This window comes from Phoenix dactylifera, unplaced genomic scaffold, assembly GCF_009389715.1.
Source record: "Phoenix dactylifera cultivar Barhee BC4 unplaced genomic scaffold, palm_55x_up_171113_PBpolish2nd_filt_p 000233F, whole genome shotgun sequence".
Classification (NCBI taxonomy): Eukaryota; Viridiplantae; Streptophyta; class Magnoliopsida; order Arecales; family Arecaceae; genus Phoenix; species Phoenix dactylifera.
In genome coordinates this window covers 378,035-403,567 of record NW_024067734.1, presented here as the reverse complement: position 1 = coordinate 403,567, position 25,533 = coordinate 378,035, and the positions used below count along the sequence as shown (strand labels likewise).

Sequence of the window (25,533 nt, the reverse complement as noted above, 5' to 3'; positions counted from 1 at the left end):
TCTGAAAAAAGAAGAGAAAAATCACATCTCATACAAGCTGAATACGAGTGTTGACATTCAAAAAGGAAAGGGTTGATAGCTTACCATGCAGGAATTTACAGATGAATAGCTGAATTCTTGGATGCACTGAACTACCGGACCAGACCATAAGTGCCACCAAACAGTGGTGAACTGATTCACTGTACTAGCAAAAGGTCATCGGTATGCTGATGTAACAATGATCGGGTCATCAGCTGTGTAAGGCCAAATATTTTTGTCCATCGTATCATGATAAGTGGCATGCTTGCGAAGAAATTATTCGACAGTAGACCTTAGCAACTCAGATAACACTTCAAGCTGTCCAAGCTAAGTAAATAAGAAACATCAATGCAAGAAGTGGCAGCCCAAGAAACCAAAAGACCTCAATACACTTTCTGTTCACAGCCAATATTCCAATACCTTCACCAAGTACAAGCCGGTGTTTGACTACTCCAGCCAAAACCTTCTAAACAACCCAGCATCACATAGCATGAAACGAGCCTTCTGGAATCCATTCTCATTATTCTTCAGTCACTTGAGTCCCTAAGAGCTAATATGATGTCTAGTCTTGTCTCAAATACTTGCCTGTACTGCTTGCATTTCTCAGGAAAAAGAAAAAAAATGGGGAGGGAGGCGCATGCAACCACATACAAACAATTTGTTTGAAATTTCCCATGATATTCTTGAACGATGTATGAGACATCCAACAAAAGATATCCTCATTATTTTAAATTAAATTCAGATAATCAGGAAATTACTATATTTAATGCAACAAGGAAAAGCAAAATCTTGCCCTCATGCTCCCCATCCTCGCAGGACAGTTGCTCGGGCAACCCGGTTGACTCCAAGGGTGAAGGCTCCCATGCGGAGATTGCAGTTGTAGGTCTTGCACATTTCCTTCACATCTTTGAAACCTCTGGTCATGTATGTCTTCAGCTCACAGTTCACCTTCTCTTCATCCCACATGAACCCTTGGATATTCTGCATGTAGGAGAACAAATAGTTTGTGTAACAGGTTGCACCAATAAATAATAAGAATGCAAGAACTACATATTTTATAAATATCCCATGATTAAGAGCTTTCTAGTTTACTTTTGTAGGTTTACTTGTGCAGAGGAAAGGACCACTTGACACTGTCATCTGGTCCTCAAAAAGGAAAAATGATGGTAAGTGGAAGCTATGGCCAATGCCATGATACCTACTTACATTGTCACAGGCATTTGAAACTTGTCTAGAGATCTATTTACTAGGCATAATTATCCTGCTGCTATCGTCCTTGGACTGGTGGCTAGTATGAAGGGTTAACAACTCATCCACCATGACATTGTGACTTAGTAATTGACAAAACCACATTTGGTAATCATGGGAAAAAGAATGATATTACCCTCCCCTTATGATCATTTTTCCTAGTGCACTACCCTTCATCGAACAACTATCATGTGAAAACAGAGAAAGATTTAGTGGCTGCTTGAGTTGCTTTCATACAGTCCATATACCCAACAAGCAGCCCAAAGTATGCCATAGGTACATAAATATGTTCTACTTTAACAATCTTCTAGTGTACTACTATAAGACCCAAAATGTACTTTTTTTCCCTAAGCGCTATCCCTCAACTTTGGGGAACAACGTTAACAAATTGTGTTTTTTTTTGCGGACTCAGAAACTCTACTGGCATTCCAGATTGAACCAATAAAGGCACAATTTGGTTGGCCTGTTGTCAGTTTGAGCCTTGATGCCAACAAAAGTTAATATGATGCATTTTCAGGTAAGTGCATGGGTGGATTCAGGGTATAACCAGCACGTCTTCCATGATTCTCATTAACCCAGTCAAAAGTTGAAACTGGATTGTTGATTGTGACAGGATATTACATTTCCTCACTGGTGTCAGTGGAGCACAGCAGATTTTGGAGAATGGCATAGAAAAAATAAGGAAGCACTAACCTGAACCCACTCAAAATAACTCACGGTAACACCGCCTGAGTTGGCAAATATGTCTGGCAGAATAAGAACGCCTTTCTTCGATAAGATCTGAATGAAAGAAGGAAAAGAGTTCTGCCTTCATATCTTTGACCAACACAAGAATTCAAACTTAAAAACCAATACTCACCTCATCAGCCTCAGGGTCAGTTGGGTGATTTGCTGCCTCAATAATGAATTTGGCCCTTATGTCATCTGCATTTTCCCTGTGACAACAGCAGAAAAAAATTGAGTCATATGATAAAGCTCCTTTATCAGTCAAGGGTTTACATGCTAAATTAGAGGAAGAATCAGCATCTATCATAGCAGTATATGTATATCAGGCAGTTTTTGAGTGGAGAATTCATATATTCCTACCAACTAAAAGAACAATTTTGTTGATTGCTCTGGCAATTGGCATGTCTTAGCATTTTAACTTTTTAAACACTAAGCAGCCTAGTATATCCTTCCACATAATTTATGATCGTTCCTTAAAAGGACAAAAGCATCATACAAGGAAACGAACCTGTTGATAACACCACCCAGTGCTGCTGGAATGAGAACATCACAGTCCTCAGTTAGCAACGACTTTGGATCAAGAGCATCTCCGCCACTGAAACCTTTGACTCCACGATTCTCCATTGAGTGTTCAAGGAGTTTTGGAATGTTCAGACCGTTGTGGCTCTTAACTGCTCCTGTGACATCACTGACAGCGATAACTTTTCCACCAGCTTCATTGATGAGCCGAGCTGCCCACGAACCCACATTACCGAAACCCTGAAATCTTCAAAGAAACAAGTTATTGCATTAAACATTCCAGAAGAAAAATGTAGGGAGAATAGTATGGGCAAATGTCATCCAAGGCTCTTTGTTGTGTGTGTATGTGTGTCCGTGTGTCTTGCCCCTTTATGTATACCGACAACTTAATCTCATTCAACTACTAGCCCATTTGTCGCAAGAGTGCCAGTTCCCATATTGGTCATTTCAAGTAGCTCAGTTAATATGTACCAGTAGGAGAAATGATTCATCCTACGATTATAGATTGTCAAAGAGAAAAGATTAACTCTGCATATGGACAACAAACAGGTCATCATCTGTTTTAAAGTGTCTCTTTTTATACTCAAAATTCCATGTGAACTCTTCTGCACTTCTGGTAATCATTTCTCTTCATGTTGCGTGTTTTTTTTCACCACTCGCCACTAGCATCAGATTCTTTGGAGTTTGTGATCTTGCAAGGCTTACCATTGTAAGTGATCATAATTGTTTACTTTCTGGAAAATGGTGGACATGATTTCTGTTTGTAATAGCATATTAATTTTCCTAGCATTACTAAAAGATGATTGTGATGGGCTTTTTTAATTCTTTGGGCGTGTGCTTCAACACGTTAGTGGTTAAGACCTAGTTATGGCAAATAGAACTAACTAGGTAGCTCAGAGTTTGTTCACCTGTATTACAAACCGCTGGTCTGAAATGCTTTTCCCATACTCTGCAAGCAGGGCCTCTGTTGCAAATAGGACTCCTCTTCCAGTTGCTGCATCTCTACCAAGAGATCCACCAAGATCCTTACCAGTGAAAAATAAATAACGAAAAAGAAACAAGCTAGTCAAACTATTTGAGAACCCAAAATAATGCACTAAGGCTACTATCCAGGATTACTCTATCTCTAGGAAATAGAACAATCAATTTATCCACTGTTATTATTGCCAAAAATGGCAATAGAGTATAAGATAGTTGCAATATACAAATGTTATAGTGGACAAGTTTCACATAGCATAGTTAAAATTCCATGCTACATTGTACTTACAACAGGTTTTCCGGTCACGACTGCAGGTGAATAGACATGAAACTTCGAGTACTCATCAAGTATCCATGCCACAGTCTGTTATGAGTCTCAGAAAGCACTGATTAGACTGCTGATAAATGCGATATCTGAAAATGTAAACTTGTAGTATGCATATACAGAAAGACCCCCCAAACAAAAAGAGAAAAAAAAAAAAAACACCTGTGAGTTAGTCCCCATATCAGGAGCTGGAACATCAGTGTGGATGCCGATACAATCGTGTAACTTTTGTGTGAACACCCTGGTAAGTCGCTCAAGCTCAGAAATACTCAGTTCCCCTGGACTGCATCCTATTCCACCTTTTGCTCCACCATATGGAATATTCGCTAGTGCTGTCTTCCAAGTCATTAATTGAGCCAATGCATTGACTTCATCCAGATCAACCTGCACCATCCACAGATATAAGCATGAAAACTATTTGAGAGGCTTTGAGATGTATTAAATCTTTACAAGACCTCTGCCTTTTTGCACTTATTTTGGATAGAAAAACAACAATAAGTCAGAAACATGACCATTTTCCAAAAAAAATTAAGCCTAGCATTTATTTTCAGTCATCTGTTCTATATCTACCTTCAATAACAAAATGGTACACCGGTCAAGGCATAATGCTGCAGTCATCTCTGCTTGTTGCATGCCAGCAAAAATTTACATAAAAGTTTAAATGGATTTTCATATGTCTGATAGTATGAACACAATATGTGGATCAATGTTTCAAATCTCATGGGATGGGACCATCCTCATTTTTCCATAGAATGGGACGCGCTGCGTCCTGCGACTTGGGATGGTGAATATCCTCTCCCATCTTGGTCCCCATCCCATCGAGGTCCCACCTCGACACTCAAGACAATTGGATGCCTTGCCATCAACTCGGAAAGTAAATCCTTAATGTAAATAGAAGGATATTATAATACATTTTCTGTGAAATGAGAAAACTTATATTTAGTAATGCTTAAATTTGTTGAAACCTGCAACAAAAACATATGTACAAAATATTAGGTGAAAAACTAATTAATTATGGATTTGTTGCTTCCTATGTGTTGCTGGTGGTCCAAACCGAGAACGATTGGCACAGCGGTGTGAACGGGGTTCCCTTGGAGTTGGGTTGATTGCGCTCCATCTTCCACCGAGAAACCTGCAGGCAAGCCTCGCACCACCACTGGAGTAGTGGGGGCCCTCCGACGATCAAGTCAGAGGAGATTGAAGGAGAAGGAGAGATAGTAGTAACGGATAAGAGAATACTCTGGAAAACCTTTGCTTACCCTCCCCCTCCCCCCCCAGCCCCATATATATCAGGCTGGGGGGTTTTTCCGGGGATTCGTCATCGTGTGGCACGATGGGGCTGCCACTGACATGGCCGTTACAGGGCGTCGTGGGGCAGCGCTGGGTACGGCCCTGGCAGGGCATAGTGGAGCTCCGCTTTGTACGGCTGTTACAGGGGATCGTGGGGCAGCGCCGGATACGGCCGTTGCAGGGAGTAGTGGAGCAGGGGGCCGCGGCGTGCCTCAGAGGAACAATCTGTTGTTGTCGAGAGATTGCCGACTCGGGGTCGGATTGCTGGATCAAGGGGCAGCCGACTCGGGGTCGGGCTGCGGAGCCGAAGATATCCGACTCGGGGCCGGATTGCTGGATCAAGGGGCAGCCGACTCGGGGTCGGGCTGCGGAGCCGAAGATATCCGACTCGGGGTCGGATTGCTGGATCAAGGGGCAGCCGACTCGGGGTCGGGCTGCGGAGCCGAAGATATCCGACTCGGGGTCGGATTGCCGGATCAAGGGACTGCCGTAGTCTTCCTGGGCGCGCGTGCCGGTCACGTGGGGCATGGTGGCTAAATTCCCCCGTAACAGTAGCCCCCCACTTCCGAGCCTGGAACCAGGAGGGGAACGGGTGAAGGGAGTGATGCTTTGAGATTGCCGCCATCCCTCGGAAAGGCGCGCGCGCTTCGAGCTCCCCGCCTCCTTTATGGCGTATAGCGGTTGTCGCTGATCTGGCAGTCTGCGGATTTCGGCGGACATCCTTCCTTAATGGCGTCGATTCGCCTTTGGGGCGCGAGCGATCCTTCGGCAGCCAGGCGTCCTCTGGCGTCACCGAGGCGTCACCCGCCCTTCCGCCTATTTAACCGGGGGCCCTCCCCCGTCCGCTTTTCTCTTCGCAGGCATCTTCGAGTTTCTCCCTTGCGCTGCTGTCGTTGCCGTCGGACTGTTTGCTCGCTCCTCCTTTGACGCCCTCGGAGCCGTTCTTCCTTCCTCTTTTTAACTCTTGGTAGCGTCTCGCCGACTCCTAACTCTTGAAGTTCTTCCGGCGCTAGGCCAGGCATCCGAGGGTTAGGCCTCAGGAAATTCTTCCGGCACTAGGCCAGGCATCCGAGGGTTAGGCCTCAGAAAATTCTTCCGGCGCTAGGCCAGGCATCCGAGGGTTAGGCCTCAGAAAATTCTTCCGGCACCAGGCCAGGCATCCGGGGGTTAGGCCTCAGGAAATTCTTCCGGCGCTAGGCCAGGCATCTGAGGGTTAGGCCTCAGGAAATTCTTCCGGCGCTAGGCCAGGCATCCGAGGGTTAGGCCTCAGGAAATTCCTCCGGCGCTAGGCCAGGCATCCGAGGGCTAGGCCTCAGGAAATTCTTCCGGCACTAGGCCAGGCATCCGAGGGTTAGGCCTCAGGAAATTCTTCCGGCGCTAGGCCAGGCATCCGAGGGTTAGGCCTCAGAAAATTCTTCCGGCGCTAGGCCAGGCATCCGAGGGTTAGGCCTCAGAAAATTCTTCCGGCGCTAGGCCAGGCATCCGAGGGTTAGGCCTCAGGAAATTCCTCCGGCGCTAGGCCAGGCATCCGAGGGCTAGGCCTCAGGAAATTCTTCCGGCACTAGGCCAGGCATCCGAGGGTTAGGCCTCAGGAAATTCTTCCGGCGCTAGGCCAGGCATCCGAGGGTTAGGCCTCAGGAAATTCTTCCGGCACCAGGCCAGGCATCCGGGGGCTAGGCCTCAGGAAATTCTTCCGGCACTAGGCCAGGCATCCGAGGGTTAGGCCTCAGGAAATTCTTCCGGCGCTAGGCCAGGCATCCGAGGGTTAGGCCTCAGAAAATTCTTCCGGCACCAGGCCAGGCATCCGGGGGTTAGGCCTCAGGAAATTCTTCCGGCGCTAGGCCAGGCATCCGAGGGTTAGGCCTCAGGAAATTCTTCCGGCACCAGGCCAGGCATCCGAGGGTTAGGCCTCAAAAAATTCCGCTCGTTAGTCGGCCAAGGCTGGCGCAAGCCGAGGCGACAGGTCGGGGCTTCAGGCTAGTCTGCTCCCGGGATGATCATCGGGTTAGCCTGGCATGTGAGGGCCGAGCCTCGGGAGATTCCGCTCGTTGGTCGGCCAAGGCTGGCGCAAGCCGAGGCGACCAGTCGGGGCTTCAGGCTAGTCTGCTCCCGGGATGATCATCGGGTTAGCCTGGCATCCGAGGGCCGAGACTCGGGAGATTCCGCTCGTTGGTCGGCCAAGGCTGGCGCAAGCCGAGGCGACCGGTCGGGGCTTCAGGCTAGTCTGCTCCCGGGATGTTCATCGGGTTAGCCTGGCATCCGAGGGCCGAGCCTCGGGGAATTCCGCTCGTTGGTCGGCCAAGGCTGGCGCAAGCCGAGGCGACCGGTCGGGGCTTCAGGCTAGTCTGCTCCCGGGATGATCATCGGGTTAGCCTGGCATCCGAGGGCCGAGCCTCGGGGAATTCCGCTCGTTGGTCGGCCAAGGCTGGCGCAAGCCGAGGCGACCGGTCGGGGCTTCAGGCTAGTCTGCTCCCGGGATGATCATCGGGTTAGCCTGGCATTCGAGGGCCGAGCCTCGGGGAATTCCGCTCGTTGGTCGGCCAAGGCTGGCGCAAGCCGAGGCGACCGGTCGGGGCTTCAGGCTAGTCTGCTCCCGGGATGATCATCGGGTTAGCCTGGCATCTGAGGGCCGAGCCTCGGGAGATTCCGCTCGTTGGTCGGCTAAGGCTGGCGCAAGCCGAGGCGACCGGTCGGGGCTTCAGGCTAGTCTGCTCCCGGGATGATCATCGGGTTAGCCTGGCATCCGAGGGCCGAGCCTTGGGGAATTCCGCTCGTTGGTCGGCCAAGGCTGGCGCAAGCCGAGGCGACCGGTCGGGGCTTCAGGCTAGTCTGCTCCCGGGATGATCATCGGGTTAGCCTGGCATCCGAGGGCCGAGCCTCGGGAGATTCCGCTCGTTGGTCGGCCAAGGCTGGCGCAAGCCGAGGCGACCGGTCGGGGCTTCAGGCTAGTCTGCTCCCGGGATGATCATCGGATTAGCCTGGCATCCGAGGGCCGAGCCTCGGGGAATTCCGCTCGTTGGTCGGCCAAGGCTGGCGCAAGCCGAGGCGACCGGTCGGGGCTTCAGGCTAGTCTGCTCCCGGGATGATCATCGGGTTAGCCTGGCATCCGAGGGCCGAGCCTCGGGAGATTCCGCTCGTTGGTCGGCCAAGGCTGGCACAAGCCGAGGCGACCGGTCGGGGCTTCAGGCTAGTCTGCTCCCGGGATGATCATCGGATTAGCCTGGCATCCGAGGGCCGAGCCTCGGAGAATTCCGCTCGTTGGTCGGCCAAGGCTGGCGCAAGCCGAGGCGACCGGTCGGGGCTTCAGGCTAGTCTGCTCCCGGGATGATCATCGGGTTAGCCTGGCATCCGAGGGCCGAGCCTCGGGGAATTCCGCTCGTTGGTCGGCCAAGGCTGGCACAAGCCGAGGCGACCGGTCGGGGCTTCAGGCTAGTCTGCTCCCGGGATGATCATCGGGTTAGCCTGGCATCCGAGGGCCGAGCCTCGGGGAATTCCGCTCGTTGGTCACGCGCCTGTCGCTTGCCGCTCGACGAGATTTCTCCGTGGCCAGCTACGATCGTGTTTCTCCTCTTCTCCAAGCGTCGCCTGGGGAACACCAGAAGGGTATTAAATGCTAATTGAGGCGTTACCTGGGAAATCGGATCGCCAGTTGCTGCTTGCAAGGAGTGTCAGTTAAGCGGCCGCGATACGCGCGTTCTTCGAGGCGGATGCGGCCTGGGCGCGAGCGGAGATACGTGGGCCGTGGGATACACACCGCTCGGAGTGTTCTGCATGAAGAATGCAATTAAGGAGAACGACGCTTAGGAGATCGTGGGAGGATACGCCTCGAGAGCTGGAACGGCTCCGGATTCGGTGCGCCCGCCTTTATTGGAGCCACCAGCATCGGAACGACCGGGGGGCCACAGTTTGGCTATAAATATAAGTGTAGGCGCGGTGGAGCCTGCCAAGCCGGAGCTATTCAGGTTACCATGGATCGTGGACCTCCTCTCCGGCGTGTGGCTGGGAAACCCCCGCCGGAGGAACGGGAGGCGCGCCCCTCGCGACTTCCGCCAACTAGCCGTTTCATCTGGGATCAACAAGGAGGTTCTCCCCGGCGGAACTCCGCTCTAGGCGTTTCATCCGGGATCACATCCCCCCTCCTTTCAGCCCCGCCTCCCGATTGAGCTCTGCGCCAGACGCTTCATCCGGGATCGCGCCTCCTCGCGCTCTTCTCCCTTGTATTCCTTCCCTCCCCTTCTCCTGGGGAGGACCGGAATATCCCTTGGAGGTGGCGTTTCTCTGGAGGCAGCGGGAACTCCTCCTTCGTCCACTTCTTCTTCGTCCGCGCCGGCTCTTCGTCCTTTGCGTGAGGCGTGGATGGCGCCTCCGGGGAGAAGCACCCACGCCCGTTGGGATTGCAGCTGCTTCGGATGGAGGGTTCGGGGTCCCAGATCTTCAGCTCCACGGAGTCTCCACCCCTTCCTTGTTTTCTTTACTCCCCAATTTCCCTCTGGGAATTCTTTGTAATCACACGAACACACCGTTGTAACCAGAAATTATTGAAATGAAAAGAATTGTACATTTTTCGAACTGTCTTCCTGGCTTTGTCGCTCTACTGGTGATACACCCGCAGGTTAGCGGAATTCCAGCTCCTCGGAATTTCTCGACCATCTAGGGCCTCCAACTGGTAGGAGCCAGGTCGGTTTACCCAGCGAACCCTATACGGGCCTTCCCAATTTGGCGCCAGCTTCCCACCTTCCGCGGGTTGAGATGCTTTGGCTCGCCTTAGCACCAGATCTCCGATTCTGAAAAGTTTCGGTCGGACCTTGGAGTTATAATATCGGGTCACCCTCCGCTGATACATCGCCATCCGAACCTGCGCCATTTCTCTTGCTTCTTCCAAGAGGTCCAGGTTCCCTCGGAGTTGCTCCGAATTGGCCTCGGGTCGGTGTGCGGCGACCCGGGGCGAGGGGAGTCCGAGCTCCACGGGAACAACCGCTTCCGTGCCATAGGTTAGGCTGAAAGGCGTCTCCCCGGTAGGGGTCCGATGCGTGGTCCGATACGCCCAAAGGACATTCTCGAGTTCTTCGACCCAAGCTTGCCCCGTCCGACCGATTCGCGCCTTAATTCCTTGGAGGATTGTCCGATTTGTGACCTCGGCCTCACCGTTGGTTTGGGGATGCGACACAGATGTGAACCGATGCTCGATCCCGAACTCCTCGCAGAAGTCACGGAAATGCTTGTTGTCGAACTGTCGACCATTATCCGAGATGAGGACCCGAGGTACCCCAAATCGGACAATGATGTTTTTCTTCACGAACTTCCGGACTTGCGCCTCCGTGATAGTGGCCAGCGGCTCTGCCTCCACCCACTTGGTGAAGTAGTCGATTGCAACAATCAAAAATTTCCGCTGGGCTGAAGCGACGGGGAATGGTCCGAGGATATCCATTCCCCACTGTACGAAGGGCCAGGGCGCGGTGATTGGTGCCAAGGGGACAGAAGGGACTCTCTGGACATTGGCGTGGCGCTGGCAGGCGTCGCATTTCCGTACGTGATCCTTCGAGTCCTCCAACAAGGTAGGCCAATAATAGCCTTGCCTCATGATCTTGTGCGCTAAGGACCTAGCCCCCAAGTGCGATCCGCAGACGCCCTCATGGACTTCGCCGAGGACGTAGGCCGCCTCCGAGGGGCGGAGGCACCTTAAGAGGGGGGCGGTGAACGAGGTCCGATACAGCCTCCCTTCATAGAGTACGTAGTGGGCGGACTTCTTGACAAGTCGCCGAGCTTGATCTTCGTCTTCAGGGAGGATCCCTTCGGCGAGGTAGGCGACGAGCGGGTCCATCTAAGACGGCTCCGGATCAATCGCCATCACCGCTCCAGCCTCGCCGATGCTCGGGGCATCCAGGGTCTTCAGGTAGATTGCCCTCGACAAGTTGTGGGCCTCTGTGCCCACCAAGCGGGACAACCTGTCGGCCCTGGCATTTTCGCTTCTGGGGACCTGCTGAATGTCAACACTGCCAAGGTCGGGAATGAGTGCTTGCACCTTCCGGACGTAGTTCTGCATGGTCGGGCTCCGGGCCTCGAACTCCCCACGAACCTGCCCGACCACCAGCTGGGAGTCGGTGAAGACCTTCAAACGCCGAATGCTGAGCTCTCTGGTGAGTTTGAGTTCCGTGACTAGGGCCTCGTACTCCGCCTCGTTGTTGGTCACTGGAAATCCAAACCTCAAGGCATACTCGGCTATCACTCCATCAGGACTGGTAAGGACCAGCCCGGCCCCTCCACCCTCGGGGTTCGACGACCCATCGATGTGAAGCGTCCAAATCGGGAGGTCGAGGCTGGGCGTTTCCGGCGGTCTAGGTTCCGCCTCCTGCACCGTGCACTCAGCGAGGAAGTCTGCGAGCACCTGGGCCTTGATGGCGGGTCGAGGCTGGTAGCGGATGTCGAACTCACCGAGTTCTACTGCCCACTTCACCAGTCGTCCCGCATTCTCGGGGTTGCTGAGGATCTGCCGTAGTGGTTGATCGGTTAAGAGGGTGACCGAATGAGCCTGGAAATAGGGGCGAAGCCTCCTGGTCGCGGTCAGCAGCGCGAAGGCGATCTTTTCAGCCTTCGTGTACCGCGTCTCGGCATCCCGTAGGACCCGGCTGATGTAGTACACAGGCTTCTGGAGCTTTGCCTCTTCCCGAACCAGCACCGCACTGACCGCGGTTGAGGAGACCGCCAGATAGAGGTAGAGCATCTCCCCTTCTTGCGGCTTGGACAGTAGGGGAGGAGACGCCAGGTATTCCTTGAGCTGGTCGAATGCTGCTTGACATTCGGCCGTCCAGAGGAAGTCTTTCGGGCGTTTTAACACCTTGAAGAATGGTTGGCAGCGTTCGGCCGATTTTGCCACAAATCGTCCAAGCGCGGCGACCCTTCCAGCGAGCTCCTGAACCTCCTTTACTTTGGTCGGAGGGGACATACCTTGGATGGCCTTGATTTTGTCTGGGTTGGCTTCGATACCCCGCTGGTTGACAATGAAACCGAGGAACCTCCCGGCCGAAGCGCCGAAGGCGCACTTCGCTGGGTTCAGCTTCATGCGAAACTTCCGCAAGGTGGTGAAAGTCTCCTCCAAATCCGCGATGTGCTGGTCTGCATGGCGGCTCTTCACCAGCATATCGTCCGCGTACACCTCCATGTTCCGGCCGATTTGCTCTTTGAAGATTTTGTTGACGAGGCGCTGGTAAGTGGCGCCAGCATTCTTCAGACCGAAGGGCATTACCTTGTAGCAGTACAGCCCCCGGTCTGTTATAAAGGCAGTTTTCTCCTCGTCCTGTGGGGCCATCATTATCTGGTTGTAACCGGAGAAGGCGTCCATGAAAGACAGCAGCTGATATCCGGAAGTCGCGTCGACCAGTTGGTCTATTCGCGGAAGCGGAAAGCTATCCTTAGGGCACGCCTTGTTCAGGTCGGTATAGTCGATGCACATCCTCCACTTCCCGCTCGCCTTCCGGACAAGTACAACATTTGCCAGCCACTCGGGGTAGCTTACCTCCCTTATGAATCCTGCCTCCAAGAGCTTGTCTACCTCCTGGTCGACCACCCGGATCCGATCCGGGGCACAGTGTCTCTTCTTCTGCTTTATTGGTCGGTGGGTCGGGTCGACGTTGAGGGCGTGAGAAATGACCTCCGGGTCGATCCCAGGTACATCGGCCGCCGACCAGGCAAATACATCGGCATTGGCTCGGAGGAATTCCACCAACCGGGCCCGAGCTCCCGGGTCGAGATTGGCGCCGACCCGGACCGCCCGGTCGGGGCGGCCTTCCTCAAGGGGGACTTCGACCACTCCCTCGGCCGGCTCCCCGTGCCGCAAGGCCACCTCGTCTCTAGCATCAAGGGACTCGACGCTTAGGGCTTCCACGGGCTTCTTCCCTTTGAGGGTTGCTAGAAAACATTGCCGTGCGGTCGGTTGGTCACCTCGGACCTCTCCGATCCCGACCGCCGTGGGGAACCGCATGAGCAAGTGGTACGTGGAGACCACCGCGCGAAGGGCGTTCAGCCCGGGTCGCCCGAGGATAGCGTTGTAGGCCGAGGGGATACGGACGACCAAGAACCCGAGTCGCACCGTGGCTTCTGCGGGTGCGACGCCCGCAGTCACAGGCAGCTCAACGACACCTTCCGCCGGGACAGCGTCACCGGTGAATCCTACGAGGGGGGTGGACATTTTGTGCAACAACTGTCTGGACAAGCTCATCTTTTGGAAGGCCTCGTAAAACAAAATATCAGCTGAGCTTCCACTATCCACAAGAACACGCCTTACATCATAGTTTGCCATAGTGAGGGAGATCACCATGGCGTCATCGTGGGGAGTCTGAACCCCCTTTACATCCTCATCAGAAAAGGTGATTACATTGCCGACCCTCTGCCTCTTTACGACGGCCGTCCCTGACGCTTCCGACGAGCCCCCTGCGTTCCTCACGGGCCGAGAGCAGCCCCCAGTGATAGTGTGGATCACGCCCGCAACGGGTCGATTCTGCTCCCGAGGCTCCGGAGGAGCCGGGTCGGCCGGACGCGGGTCTGCGGGGGGACGTCGGTCGCTCACATACCGACCGAGACGCCCCCGACGGATAAGAGCCTCGATCTCGTCCCGAAGCTGGAAGCAGTCCTCTGTGTCGTGGCCGTGGTCTCGGTGGTACTCACAGTACGCCCGGGAGGGCCTCTTTCCAGGGATCCTTCGTATCTGTCTCGGGGCCGGGAGGTCCTCCCGCCCCTTGATCTCCATAAGGATCTGGGCCCGGGGAGTCAGGAGAGGGGTGTACCGGTTGAAACGTCGGGGCGGAGAACGAGGGCGTGGGGCGCCGTGGTTCTTCGCCGGCGACGGGCTTCTGCGCCGACGCTGGGGCGTCGGGCTCCTCCTCTGGCGTGCCTCTTTCCGCCTTTTCTTCCCAAGCTTTTGTGGGATCTCGGCGGCCTCCTTGCTCCGGTGGGCGGCCGCCTCCTCGGCGTCCGCATACTGGTTCGCCCGGGACAACAGCTCTGGGAAGCTCCGCGGCAGGCGTTTGTCCAGGGAGAAGGTGAGTCTGCCCTTCCGGAAGCCACGCTTCAGGGCTGAAAGAGCTACCTCCTGACTCAGGTTCCGGACCTCCAGCGTAGCCCTGTTGAAGCGGGTAAGATAATCCCGCAGGCTTTCTCCCTCATTTTGCCGGACATCAAAGAGGGAGTCGGAGACCAGTCGCCGCCGGCTACTGACGGCGAAATGAGTGATGAAGAGGCGAGTGAACTGGTCGAAGGACCGGATTGAGTCAGCCTCCAGCCCGGCGAACCATGCCCTCGCCGGGCCACGGAGGGTTGCCGGGAAAGCCTTGCAGAGAAGGGGATCTGATGCTCCGTGGAGGAGCATAAGGGTCCTGAAACTCTCGACGTGATCCCGCGGGTCCGCCGCCCCATCATAGGGCTCGATCGCCGGCATTTTGAACCCCGGCGGATTCGGGGTCCGCAGGATCCTCGAGGCGAGCGCCGGCTGGGAGGAGATCTCTAAGTCGGCGAAGGAATCTTTGGAATGGCCCTTCAGGACCTGGAGTTGTCGGTGGAGATCGTCCACCCGCCGGTCCAGGGAACGCGACCGGTGGGTGGGAGACAAGGAGCGGCGAGAGGGGGATCGACCGGAGCGCGGGTTCCTCGAGGACTGGGGGGTCTGGGAACGCGCCCGGGCCCGCCTCTCGTACCCCGCGCAGCTCCGGTGGGAAGGTCCCGGCAGAATGGAGCGTGCTCGAGAATCCTCCTCGCGTCGGCGCTCCTCCCCATGGGAGAGGAAGGAACGCGGGTTAAGGAGGACAGGCGAATGCTCAGGCAGCGGCGGCTCCTGAGCCTGCTGCGGCGCCCGGGACATCGCACCCTGCAGATTTTGCACCGCCTCCGCGAGGGTGCGAACCTGCTGGGTTAGCTGGTCGAACTGGGCGGCTTCGACCATCTGAATGGGCGGTGGGGCGGTGGAGTGTTGCTGAGAGCGTGTTGGGGATACAGCGGCCTCCCGGCCAGTGGCGCGAGAGGCCCCGCGACCGGAAGCATTGGAAGCTCCACGACCACCTCGCCGTGCCATTACGATCGCTCTGAGATCCGGCCCTCCTTCTAGCGCCAACTGTTGCTGGTGGTCCAAACCGAGAACGATTGGCACAGCGGTGTGAACGGGGTTCCCTTGGAGTTGGGTTGATTGCGCTCCATCTTCCACTGGGAAACCTGCAGGCAAGCCTCGCACCACCACTGGGGTAGTGGGGGCCCTCCGACGATCAAGTCAGAGGAGATTGAAGGAGAAGGAGAGATAGTAGTAACGGATAAGAGAATACTCTGGAAAACCTTTGCTTACCCTCCCCCTCCCCCCCCAGCCCCATATATATCAGGCTGGGGGGTTTTTCCGGGGATTCGTCATCGTGTGGCACGATGGGGCTGCCACTGACATGGCCGTTACAGGGCGTCGTGGGGCAGCGCTGGGTACGGCCCTGGCAGGGCATAGTGGAGCTCCGCTTTGTACGGCTGTTACAGGGGATCGTGGGGCAGCGCCGGATACGGCCGTTGCAGGGAGTAGTGGAGCAGGGGGCCGCGGCGTGCCTCAGAGGAACAGTCTGTTGTTGTCGAGAGATTGCCGACTCGGGGTCGGATTGCTGGATCAAGGGGCAGCCGACTCGGGGTCGGGCTGCGGAGCCGAAGATATCCGACTCGGGGTCGGATTGCTGGATCAAGGGGCAGCCGACTCGGGGTCGGGCTGCGGAGCCGAAGATATCCGACTCGGGGTCGGATTGCCGGATCAAGGGACTGCCGTAGTCTTCCTGGGCGCGCGTGCCGGTCACGTGGGGCATGGTGGCTAAATTCCCCCGTAACACTATGCAAGGCTTAGAAGGCCTTGGTAGGAAGCAAAGGTGGAACAAATTGGATGATACCTATGTGGATCTATTTCCATAAATGAATTTAATTGGGCTTGATGAAAATTTCAGCATCTGACTAATATCTATGTTTGTATTTGTATCAGTCAAAGAAAAGTCAGCATGAATATGACAACAATAATATTCAATTTGTACCCAAATTTGTTTTCACCCTATGTCTAAAAGAGAATAAATGTCAACATCAACATGTTCTCTATTTTTTGTTATAAAGTGTGTTCAACCTAATATACATTGTTGACCTATTCCCTTTCAGCCTAATCTTTTAAAGTCAACTAGTTAACATCAAGGAATGCTAACCCATGCTGAATCATCTAGTTCAGGGCGTATCGAGCTGGATCGACTTTCTCATCTTTAGGTGCCTAGGTATCCACCACAAGCCTTTCCTCATTTGAACCTTATTGACCCTAAAAGTTTGATTTTGATGATGCAAAATATTTAAGTAAAAAGTTCACTAATCAGAAAGGTTTGATTTCTTTCCGTCTTTTCTCTATTCTTTATGGGTCAACTCGCCAATATGGTGAAAGATAGATAAGATCATGAGTTGACCCCACAATGATCACAGGAGAAAGACAGAGCACAGCAAAAACAATAGCTAGTTCGAGTCGGCCCTTAAAGATCACGAGTCAACTCCTGGAGATCATGAGTTAACCTCTAAACATGTCGAGTCGACCCCTCTACGCCTGACAACAGTAACAGATAATTTTTTTGTAAATCAGAACGGCCATTTTTATCTCACAATAGGATACCATATGGTCAAAATGTGATAGTAAATAAATATATTTTTTTTATACAAGGATTTAAGTCTTGATGGCATGGTAGGGCATCCCGCTATCTTGACTTTTGGACAGGACCAAGATGGGATGGTGACCCAATTAAGATAGGACATCCACCATCCTGGGTGTCGAAACGTCGCATATCCCATTCCTTGAAAAAGTTGGATGGCTTTGTCCCACAAGATTTGAATCCTTGTCTATCATGATACTTTTGGGATACTTATCAATATGCTAGTGGACTTTTAGGCTTGGCTCAAGCAGGTTGTAAACTTGGATCTGTCTCAACACTCAATAATAAAATAAGTTATACCTATCCCCTTTTTCTCTCGCATGCCATAATTGAGGTCTATTTTTCTTTTTCATTGTTTTCCTTTTCCTCTTCTTCCTTCAGAAATTTGTTTTTTTTTGGTTTTTTCCCTTCATTTCATCTTTACCATGTATAGAGACCCTTTTCTTTTACTTTAAATTATAGTACTTTTTATCGTATCATCCTTGTGTATCATGGATGGGTAGAGCACATGGCAAAGTTGGGGAACTGTACCCTAATCTCATTCTTTCGGAGACAGCATAATACTTTCTGTATATCATTATGTTATGATGAGGAATTTTGTTTTTTTTGTTTTTGTTTTTGCATTTAGTTTTCTGTACAATAGATTTTTATTTTATTGCTAGCTTACTGCATTTGTCTTTATTTAATTCGAGCTTTTTTATTTTTGTTAATTTTGTTGCTGACTCATTGAATGTTTGTTGTTGTTATTCTTATTTATTCATATATTTTGTTAATAAATTCTCATTAGCTTGCTGCATTTGTTTTAGTCATGTTGCTGCCTTGCTGCATTTGTATTTCCAGGATAATGCTTGCTACATTTATGTCTACTTACATATATTTACTAGATTATCTTTGTTATATTGTTAAATATTTATTGAATTTTCATTTAGAAGTATCTGAATGCATCCTGGGAGTATCTGAGAAGTATCCAGAGATATCCCAAGAGTATCTAAATCATATTTTAATCATAAAAAATTCAGGATACTTCTTTCCTGTATTGGAGGCATATTAGGACTATATCTGCATCCAATACGCAACGGATACAGCCATGCATGGCCTTTTGGAGTATTTGTACTTCCTAGGTTATCCTCCATGACTTCCATGAAAAGATTGGCAGTGCTACTACCATTATGTGTTTGTGTGTGTGTGTGTGTGTGTGAGAGAGAGAGAGAGAGAGAGAGAGGTGCCTGATAAAAAATAGTAAAGATTAAAAAGAATTTGAAGAAGCCATAAAAGATATAGTATAGTTGATATGTTGCATGTCCCTTAAACACTCAATTAATGGACTGCTTAATTTAATAGTATGAATGTTATCCAGAATTTGTTATGGTTCAGTGTTATTGTTATTTGGGCTACTTATCAAAACAGTTAAAGGACTATCAAGGAAATTGTTTATGTCTTACCTCTACCAAATAACAGAAGCCAATAATTAATCTATGAAACAAAATAAGATGAAATATGCATTGGAATAAAACAAAAACAAAAAAATATAAATACTAAATGCTTGTCGGCTAAGATTACAGTGAGGAAAAAATCTTGAAAAAAGAAAAATGCTTGCAGCTGCCGTAGAAGTAAAAGCACCTGACATAAATTTTTGCCAAAACAATTGTTATTGGCATCGGAATCTCAATGACCTCATACGTAACCAACATTACATCTAGCATACTATTAAAACACTATTTTACGGTGTTGCCTGATGATATCTGTAAAGACCATATTAGGAAAAGCTGCATGCAACATCTGTTCATCTGATAAAAAAGATACTTCAACTGATAATAAAAGAGAAAAGAATCGAATTTAACCGACCTCGTGGTGGTATCTGATTCCACCCTTCATTGGGCCTCTGGCATTGTCATGTTGCACCCTAAATCCCACGAAAGACGCCAAAGTGCCATCATCTTTTGGGATCGTGCATTCAACCTGTAGTTAAAATTCAGATGCTATTACACGGAAAGGCAAAAAGAAGCAATTTGTATTCCTTTACTGCATACTTAAAACAACAGGGATAGAATCATATATTGATACAGCAACCTTGTACTGGCAAAAAGTAACAAAAGGGATAGATTTTCTTATCAAAGACTGGCCCCATCGATGAGCGAAAATCATTCAAGAAGCCAATTTATAAACTTTTCACACCAAAAGTGGTCCATCAAATACTCTGGTTCAAAAGTTTTGAGGGAAAACAAAATAAAAAAAATTTAGCTAAAAGCCTAAAACATAAATTTAATATTAAAAAAAGAAAAATCTTGACAAAAATCTTCTTGCGATGCCTGAAATTGATCCAACGTTCAGCACTATGTTGAATGATGTGGAAGTTCTCAAAATGTTATAAAACGCTCTCAGATTTTTTTTTTTATTATTTTTTGAGAAAAAACAGTCAACGACTATTCTGTCTCAGTGTGGCAAATAAGAGATATAAAATTCAGGCGAGGAGATCTTCAAAAGAAAACAAGAAACCATAATTTCACCAAAAAAAAAAAAAAATGAAAAGGGTTTATACCCTTTACCTTGATCTCTCGGAATGGGATGAGCAAGCTCTTTTCCAGCTTTGAGTCCAAACCCAGCAGCTTAGCAGCCTGTTTGAAATTCCTACTAGTTGCAGCCAACGCATTCATACTGCGTCAAGAACTCTTCCTCTGAAACACAAAAAGGAGGATTCCGAAACACAGAGACCAGAGATTGTTAGAAGAAGACCAGAGCACAAGGAGACAAGCGAGTCGTATGCTTTTATAGGGTGGTAGGGCGGTAAAGTTTAGCCACATGGCTCCTCACCAGAGGCAAGCTGGAATACGGGGACGCACTTAGAGCAATAAATGAACAAAGAGAAATAAGTCACAGAAGATGCAATGAACTAAGAACAATTTGCATGCGGAACGGTATGCTGCATGTCACCACCAGCCATGAAAAGGTATATATAACAGACGATGGTGACCCGAAAAGGGGACCAAAGGCACAAATGGTTCTTGATTTAATACTTTCTTTCAGCGCTCGGTCTACATTGGGTATCCATGGAGAAATGGGGATGAGGTGGGCTTAGGAATAAAATAACCCAAAGTTTAATCCCGCACAGCGTGCACCATATAGCCGTAGATGCTATAATTATAAAAACGAACGGTTATGGTTAGCGATGTACATTATAATTATTTGGCTCAGGGTCTATAGGATTTAATTTCTCCAAAATAACTGCTCTTCGAACTATAAAATTTGGTACTGGATAGAAAAGACCAGTCAGGACCTGCTAATATATATATGTATATATTTATTATAATTTAATATACATTCAGAAACATGTTCAATAAGAAAAATATGTCAACAACAACAACAATAATAATAATAATAATTTAGTTTCCATAAAGTTTTTGGAAAATGTGTAAGAAATCTTTGATCTATTCTTATGGAAAATCTCTTGTCTGCTTTCTTAACTACATCTCCAATAATTTATTTTTACTAATCTCCGTATCTTGAGGCTGTTATGATTGTTATTTAATATAGTTTTTTTATTTTAGAATGTATTTGCACATGCGCCTACATTTGCAACGGTATATAAAAGCAAATACGAATTGTCCCCTTGCCTAGTAGGTAAGAGATTGTTTGAAAATTTGGCGGGCCTAATCCTCCCCTCCTACCCTGTAGCCATCCCACCAACTTGTACAAGGTGCGAAGGACCAAGAACCCCATGCTACTTTCTTTTTATCTTTATTTAATTCAGTCGTTATGAGATAAATGGTTTCTCTCTCTCTTCTTTCTATACTCTAGCAGCCATGGAGTCCAAGGTGGAATGCAATTCTTCACATGGAAAGCCTTCAATTTATTGGAGTCCAAGATGCAATGCAATTCTTCACAGGGAACGCCTTCAATTTATTGGAGTGGTGATGAGGTATACAAATGTGAGGACATATAAAAAAGAGTCATATGAATGCCGGGCCATTAGTAGGATCCAGGGGAGTCTGAAAGCCGGTGCTGCCGACCATCACTTGATTCGCGATATCTGGTTGATGATGAGGGACGGAGGGGTGGTCCAGGCGAAGCATGTGTTTAGAGAAGCCAACGGGGCTGCAGATTGGGTGGCCACGTATGTGGCTAACCATGCCGGTAGTACCTTATGGGCTGGGGACGGGAAGCTGCCTCGGGAGCTCCGGGATGTTTTGTTTTCCGATTTTATTGGGTGTATCCGTACACGTGTTGTATAGATCATCCGGTTTAGCGAAAAAAAAAAATGCCGGGCCATGCATCACATAATGTGTCGATCGACATGTTTGTCAATCAGTATCAAAAACCAAACATGTGAATCATCTTCAACAAACAACAGCACATTTTTGTGATGCCCAATCTCTCATCTCCCATTTAAACTATTTATCCATGGCATGTTTAGATTCCTGATTTGATGCCCCCCATCCCATGATACTCTAATACCATAAAACAACTTTGCACCATTTTTTTTTTTTTTGGTTAAGACTAATGATGCTCTAATAATATGTTTAATACGGATACATCCAATAAAAACAGAAAATAAAAGATTTTGGAGTGCTCGAACTCTCTTCTCAACCCAAGGTGCCTCTGGAATGACTTACCATGTAAAAAGCCACCCAATCCACGGCCTTTTCTGAATATATGTAAAAAATTATTTGGGGTTGAAACAAGCAAACTTTATTATGAGTTGGACGCTCCCAGTCCGCATGGAATTCCCAAACCCCAAAAATAGTTTTAAAAACACTTCCATCCTTCCATTCAAGACCCTAGCAAAAAAGTATGGGAAAAGATCGAAGAAAAAATAGACGTTGAAGAATGAAGGAAAGAAAAATCAAGACTGAGAGGAAGAAAGCAACCTCAGATCGGTCTATCCATGTAGTTGGAGCTAGTTCTCTTCCGATGAAGGAATCCGACGAAGGAAGGAGGTATGCATAAAGAAAGAAAGAAAAAGAGAAGGAATCTCGCAAGAGCATCACGTGGATTGATAGATTGGTTGATTCCATGTCAGCCTCGCACCATTTGCTCCGCTGCTTTTTTTTTGCTTTCCATCCGCCATAACTGACGAGAGGCAGCTCGCTCGGAGATTGGCGGATGGGAAATGATTAAGAAAAGAAAGAAACAGAAAATTAGGGTTTGCGTTGGGGGTCCGGTTTCCTTTTGGGTAATTAGGTGCCTCCTAATCCGTGATACCAGACAAGGGAGGAAGAGGAAAGAAGAAAGTAGGTGCGACTAAGCGGATCACCATGCTGTTTTAGGCTCGGCTTGATAGAAAAGTAGGGCTAGCTCTGCTAATTCAATAAAAGTGCTAACGCAAAACACTTTGAACTTCGAAAGAGAAGTAAAATTAAAGCTCAAACTCCATCTCTAAGCAAATTATTTGTTAAGAAAAAAAAGATAAACTTCAGTGTTCATAGTTCAGCTCTCCTTGAGTTTAGCATGAGATTAGGTACTCTTCCATTTGAGAGGCCAAGTCCCAAGCCTAATTTGGCTAGGCTCTACTTGGCTTAAATAAATATAATGTATCAAAGTGGTTTGTTATTTAGGCCCTATTAGGAAGAGCTTTTGGAGGGCCAAAAAGTACACTTTTAGGTAAAATAGAGGTATTTAGTAAAAAGTTTTGAAAATCTGTTTTAGCTATTTCAGAAAATTAAAAATAACTTTTTGGAAGAAGCTCTATTTTGGAGCATTCCGAAAAAGTAATTTTAGGCCTGGTTGGAAAACTGTTTTTTTTACCAAAATATCCGTGATAAAATATAACAATTACACAAAATATCTCTTTAATAATTGTTTAACCAATTTTATCATCTAGCCAGAAAAATTGTTATATTATGAGAAACTAATTTACGTTAATAATTATAATATTTTATATTTTTATTATTGTATTATACTATAAATATAATATTATATTACATTGTATCATAATATATTGATATATTATGTTAAATAATTTAATATTATATTAAATTATTATGCTATAGTATACAATATTACATTATATTACGGTAATATTATACTCTATCATATATTTATGCATTAATATATATTATATTTTATTACACTTTGCTGTATAATACTATGCAATGTATTTTATAGCCATTTTATCATACCAAAAGTATTCTTTTAGTTTGTTTACCAAATACATGTTAAAATGATATAGCACTTTAGAAATGTAGTTACCAAACAGTAAACAACTTTTTATAAAAGCTCTATTTCAGAAAACTTTATTTTCAAAAGCTTTACTTATAAAAGCTCTACTGCCAACAGTTCCTCCAAATGAGGCCTTATTCGTAGTTGATTAGTGATCAAAACTACTTTCTTCTGATAATAAATTAAGTTCAAAAATCACTCTGTTCTACTTGATCGCACACTATATAAGCTAGAAAAACTAAAGGAAAAAAAATCAAATATAAATACTCAACAAGTAATATCTTAGTCAATTAATTCAGATAACATATAGGCAATTAGCAAGCTCTGCCTATGTTTTGTATATAGCTGATCTTAAGTCCGAAAAGAGGAAGAGAGTTTCGATAGGCTGATAGCTAGCATGAACTATAATTATGTTCTATGAGAAAGTTGTTGGAGTGTTCGCTACTAGCGACCCATTGCATCGGACTTCGGACCCAGTAAAAAATAAGCAAGAATTAAGTAGGGCATTCCCTAGAAACGACGTGCCATAGTGGCACCTAGATGTGGTGGGAAATCAGCAAGGGTTTTTCACAATTTAATGAATGACATGGATAAAGAAATTATTCCAAAAAAATATAATATGTTTAGCAACCTAGAATATATGGTTATTAATATGAAAATTTATGGAATTAATAGATACAATAGCAAGGAGGAGAATTAAAATAGTTTGCCTACAAGAGACTAAGTGGATAGGAGAAAAGCAAAAAAATTGGTAACATAGATTATAAACTTTAAGATATTAGAAAAGATAAGAATAAGAATGAAGTCGAAACTATTGCAGATAAGAGTTTAAAAGATAAGGTTGTAAGTATTAAGAGAGTAGTAGATAGAGTAATCTTGATAAAATTAGTGTTAGGAGAGAAGTCTATCAATATTATTAATGCTTATGCTCCTCAAGTATATTAGATAATACTACAAAACAATGTTTTTGGGAGGATATAAATGGACTAATTCAAAAGATTCCTAGAGGAGAAAAGATTTTGATCGGGGAGATTTGAATGAATACTTAGAGAAATATAATATAGGTTTTGAAAATATGCATGGAGGTTCCGGCTTCATAGATAGAAACAAGAACGAAAATGCTATTTTGGAGTTCATGATAGCATTGGCCTAGTATTAGATAATGTTGTTGATCTAGCAAGATGCTTCATAAAATATTTAAATCACATAAAAAGAAATTTAACAATTGTAATAAAATTGTAGTAAAGAAATATCTGGCCTGTGAGATGTGAGAGGTACACCAAAAGACGCACTGTCCTAAAGCCGTTGTTGCCTTCCCACGTGCAGATATTGACGGTCAACGACGGCTCCAAGATACAACTCAAATGACTCACAGCGGGTCTAATATACAATACACGTCTGTAGTAAGCAGATTACCTAGTCTATATCGGTTGCCCAAAATAAAATAATATATGTAATTATAAAAGAGAAAATGGAGGTAGGGAGAAACTATGAGAGCAAGAAGAAGACTTTTTTTGTTGTTGTTTTTGGTGCAAGGAATGACTCATATATATTGGCCTTTGGTAACCCAACCATAATGGTTGAACACTTATGGCCTCATTAAGGCCATAATGAGAGATAATGGAAAGTTTTGAAACTTCCAAATGGAATTTAAAATAATTCTCTTAAAACCTTGTGGGTTACAAATCTTTTTATTAACACCTCTTTAAAACTAATAAAATTCCATTCAAATTCCAACAAATATCGCTTTAAAAAAAATCTCACTTAATAAGTTTTAAAAGTGGAATATTACTAGTCAAACAGATTTCTTCTTACTAGAAAGAGTGATGAGTTCTATGTAAAGATTATAATATTATACAGTTTAACTGCCTAACATAGCGTTGAATGTTATCCTTTTGGGTGTTTCAAAACACCTTAAATATCTTTGTTCTTATCCATCTACAACTAGCCATTATATGTCTATTTCTGTTAGAAATGTTACCTTTATATCTAAATGGTTGCTATTGTTATTGGACAGTCATTACCTTGGATAGATTGACTAGACTAACTTAAAAATTCTGCTATAAATATGTGATTTTTCTTCTCATTTAGACACGAATCTCTTTCAGTTTCTTTTCTAAAAAAGCCCTTTCTATTTCTCCTCTCTTCTTGGATCTACCACCTGTTAAAGAATGAACCATTAAACTTTTCAGGTTGAATGGCACTATGATCATCGAAAGAAGCCATTTTATAGAATGTGGTCTATTAATTATTATTGCACACACAAGTTTTCAGAGGTTTTGACCTATATGTTTAAGTAATTAATTAATTGCTTCCAATAATATAACACTAGATTTTGAAATTCAAAATTAAAATATATACACTAATATAAGTACACTTCATTGCAATGGTATACGATAATAAGCATTAAAAAAGAGACCAATTATCATAACACTAGATTTTGAAATTCAAAATTTAAATATATGCACTAAAATAAGAGCAACTAATAGAAATAGTATACGATAATGAGCACTAAAAAAGAGAGCAATTATTCTAATGTATAGATTTCAAAAACCTTAACAACATTAAGTTTATTTGTGGGGGTTCAATTTT

At 47.0% G+C, this 25,533-nt stretch overlaps 1 protein-coding gene across 3 annotated transcripts; it reads right to left on the bottom strand.

Annotated features, from left to right (window-relative positions):
• Positions 1 to 666: 666 nt before the first annotated feature.
• On the bottom strand, positions 667 to 21,859 carry LOC103718373 (glutamate dehydrogenase 1, mitochondrial-like). 3 transcript variants are annotated; one of them, XM_026808976.2, is made up of 10 exons: positions 21,651 to 21,859; positions 19,332 to 19,460; positions 18,631 to 18,744; positions 3,977 to 4,198; positions 3,779 to 3,853; positions 3,420 to 3,536; positions 2,501 to 2,751; positions 2,126 to 2,201; positions 1,960 to 2,046; positions 667 to 999 (listed from the first exon to the last, which is right to left on the bottom strand). In XM_026808976.2, the coding sequence occupies exons 2-10, from the start codon at positions 19,437 to 19,439 to the stop codon at positions 814 to 816; spliced, it is 1,236 nt and encodes a 411-aa protein (XP_026664777.2). In that variant the 5' UTR covers positions 19,440 to 19,460; positions 21,651 to 21,859; the 3' UTR covers positions 667 to 813. The 3 variants fall into 3 exon arrangements, with proteins under 3 accessions (XP_026664777.2, XP_008805386.2, XP_026664776.2); XM_008807164.4 differs by lacking the exon at positions 21,651 to 21,859 and adding an exon at positions 19,597 to 19,684; XM_026808975.2 differs by lacking the exon at positions 21,651 to 21,859 and having other exon boundaries at positions 19,332 to 19,556.
• Positions 21,860 to 25,533: the final 3,674 nt, after the last annotated feature.

Coding starts and splice junctions, on each gene's coding strand:
- LOC103718373 (XM_026808976.2), bottom strand. CDS start 19,439: ATGAATGCGTTGGCTGCAACTAGTAGGAATTTCAAACAGGCTGCTAAG. Junction 3,537..3,778: donor TCGTGACCGGAAAACCTGTT/GTAAGTACAATG, acceptor TTCACTGGTAAG/GATCTTGGTGGATCTCTTGG. Junction 2,752..3,419: donor ACCAGCGGTTTGTAATACAG/GTGAACAAACTC, acceptor TGAAGATTTCAG/GGTTTCGGTAATGTGGGTTC.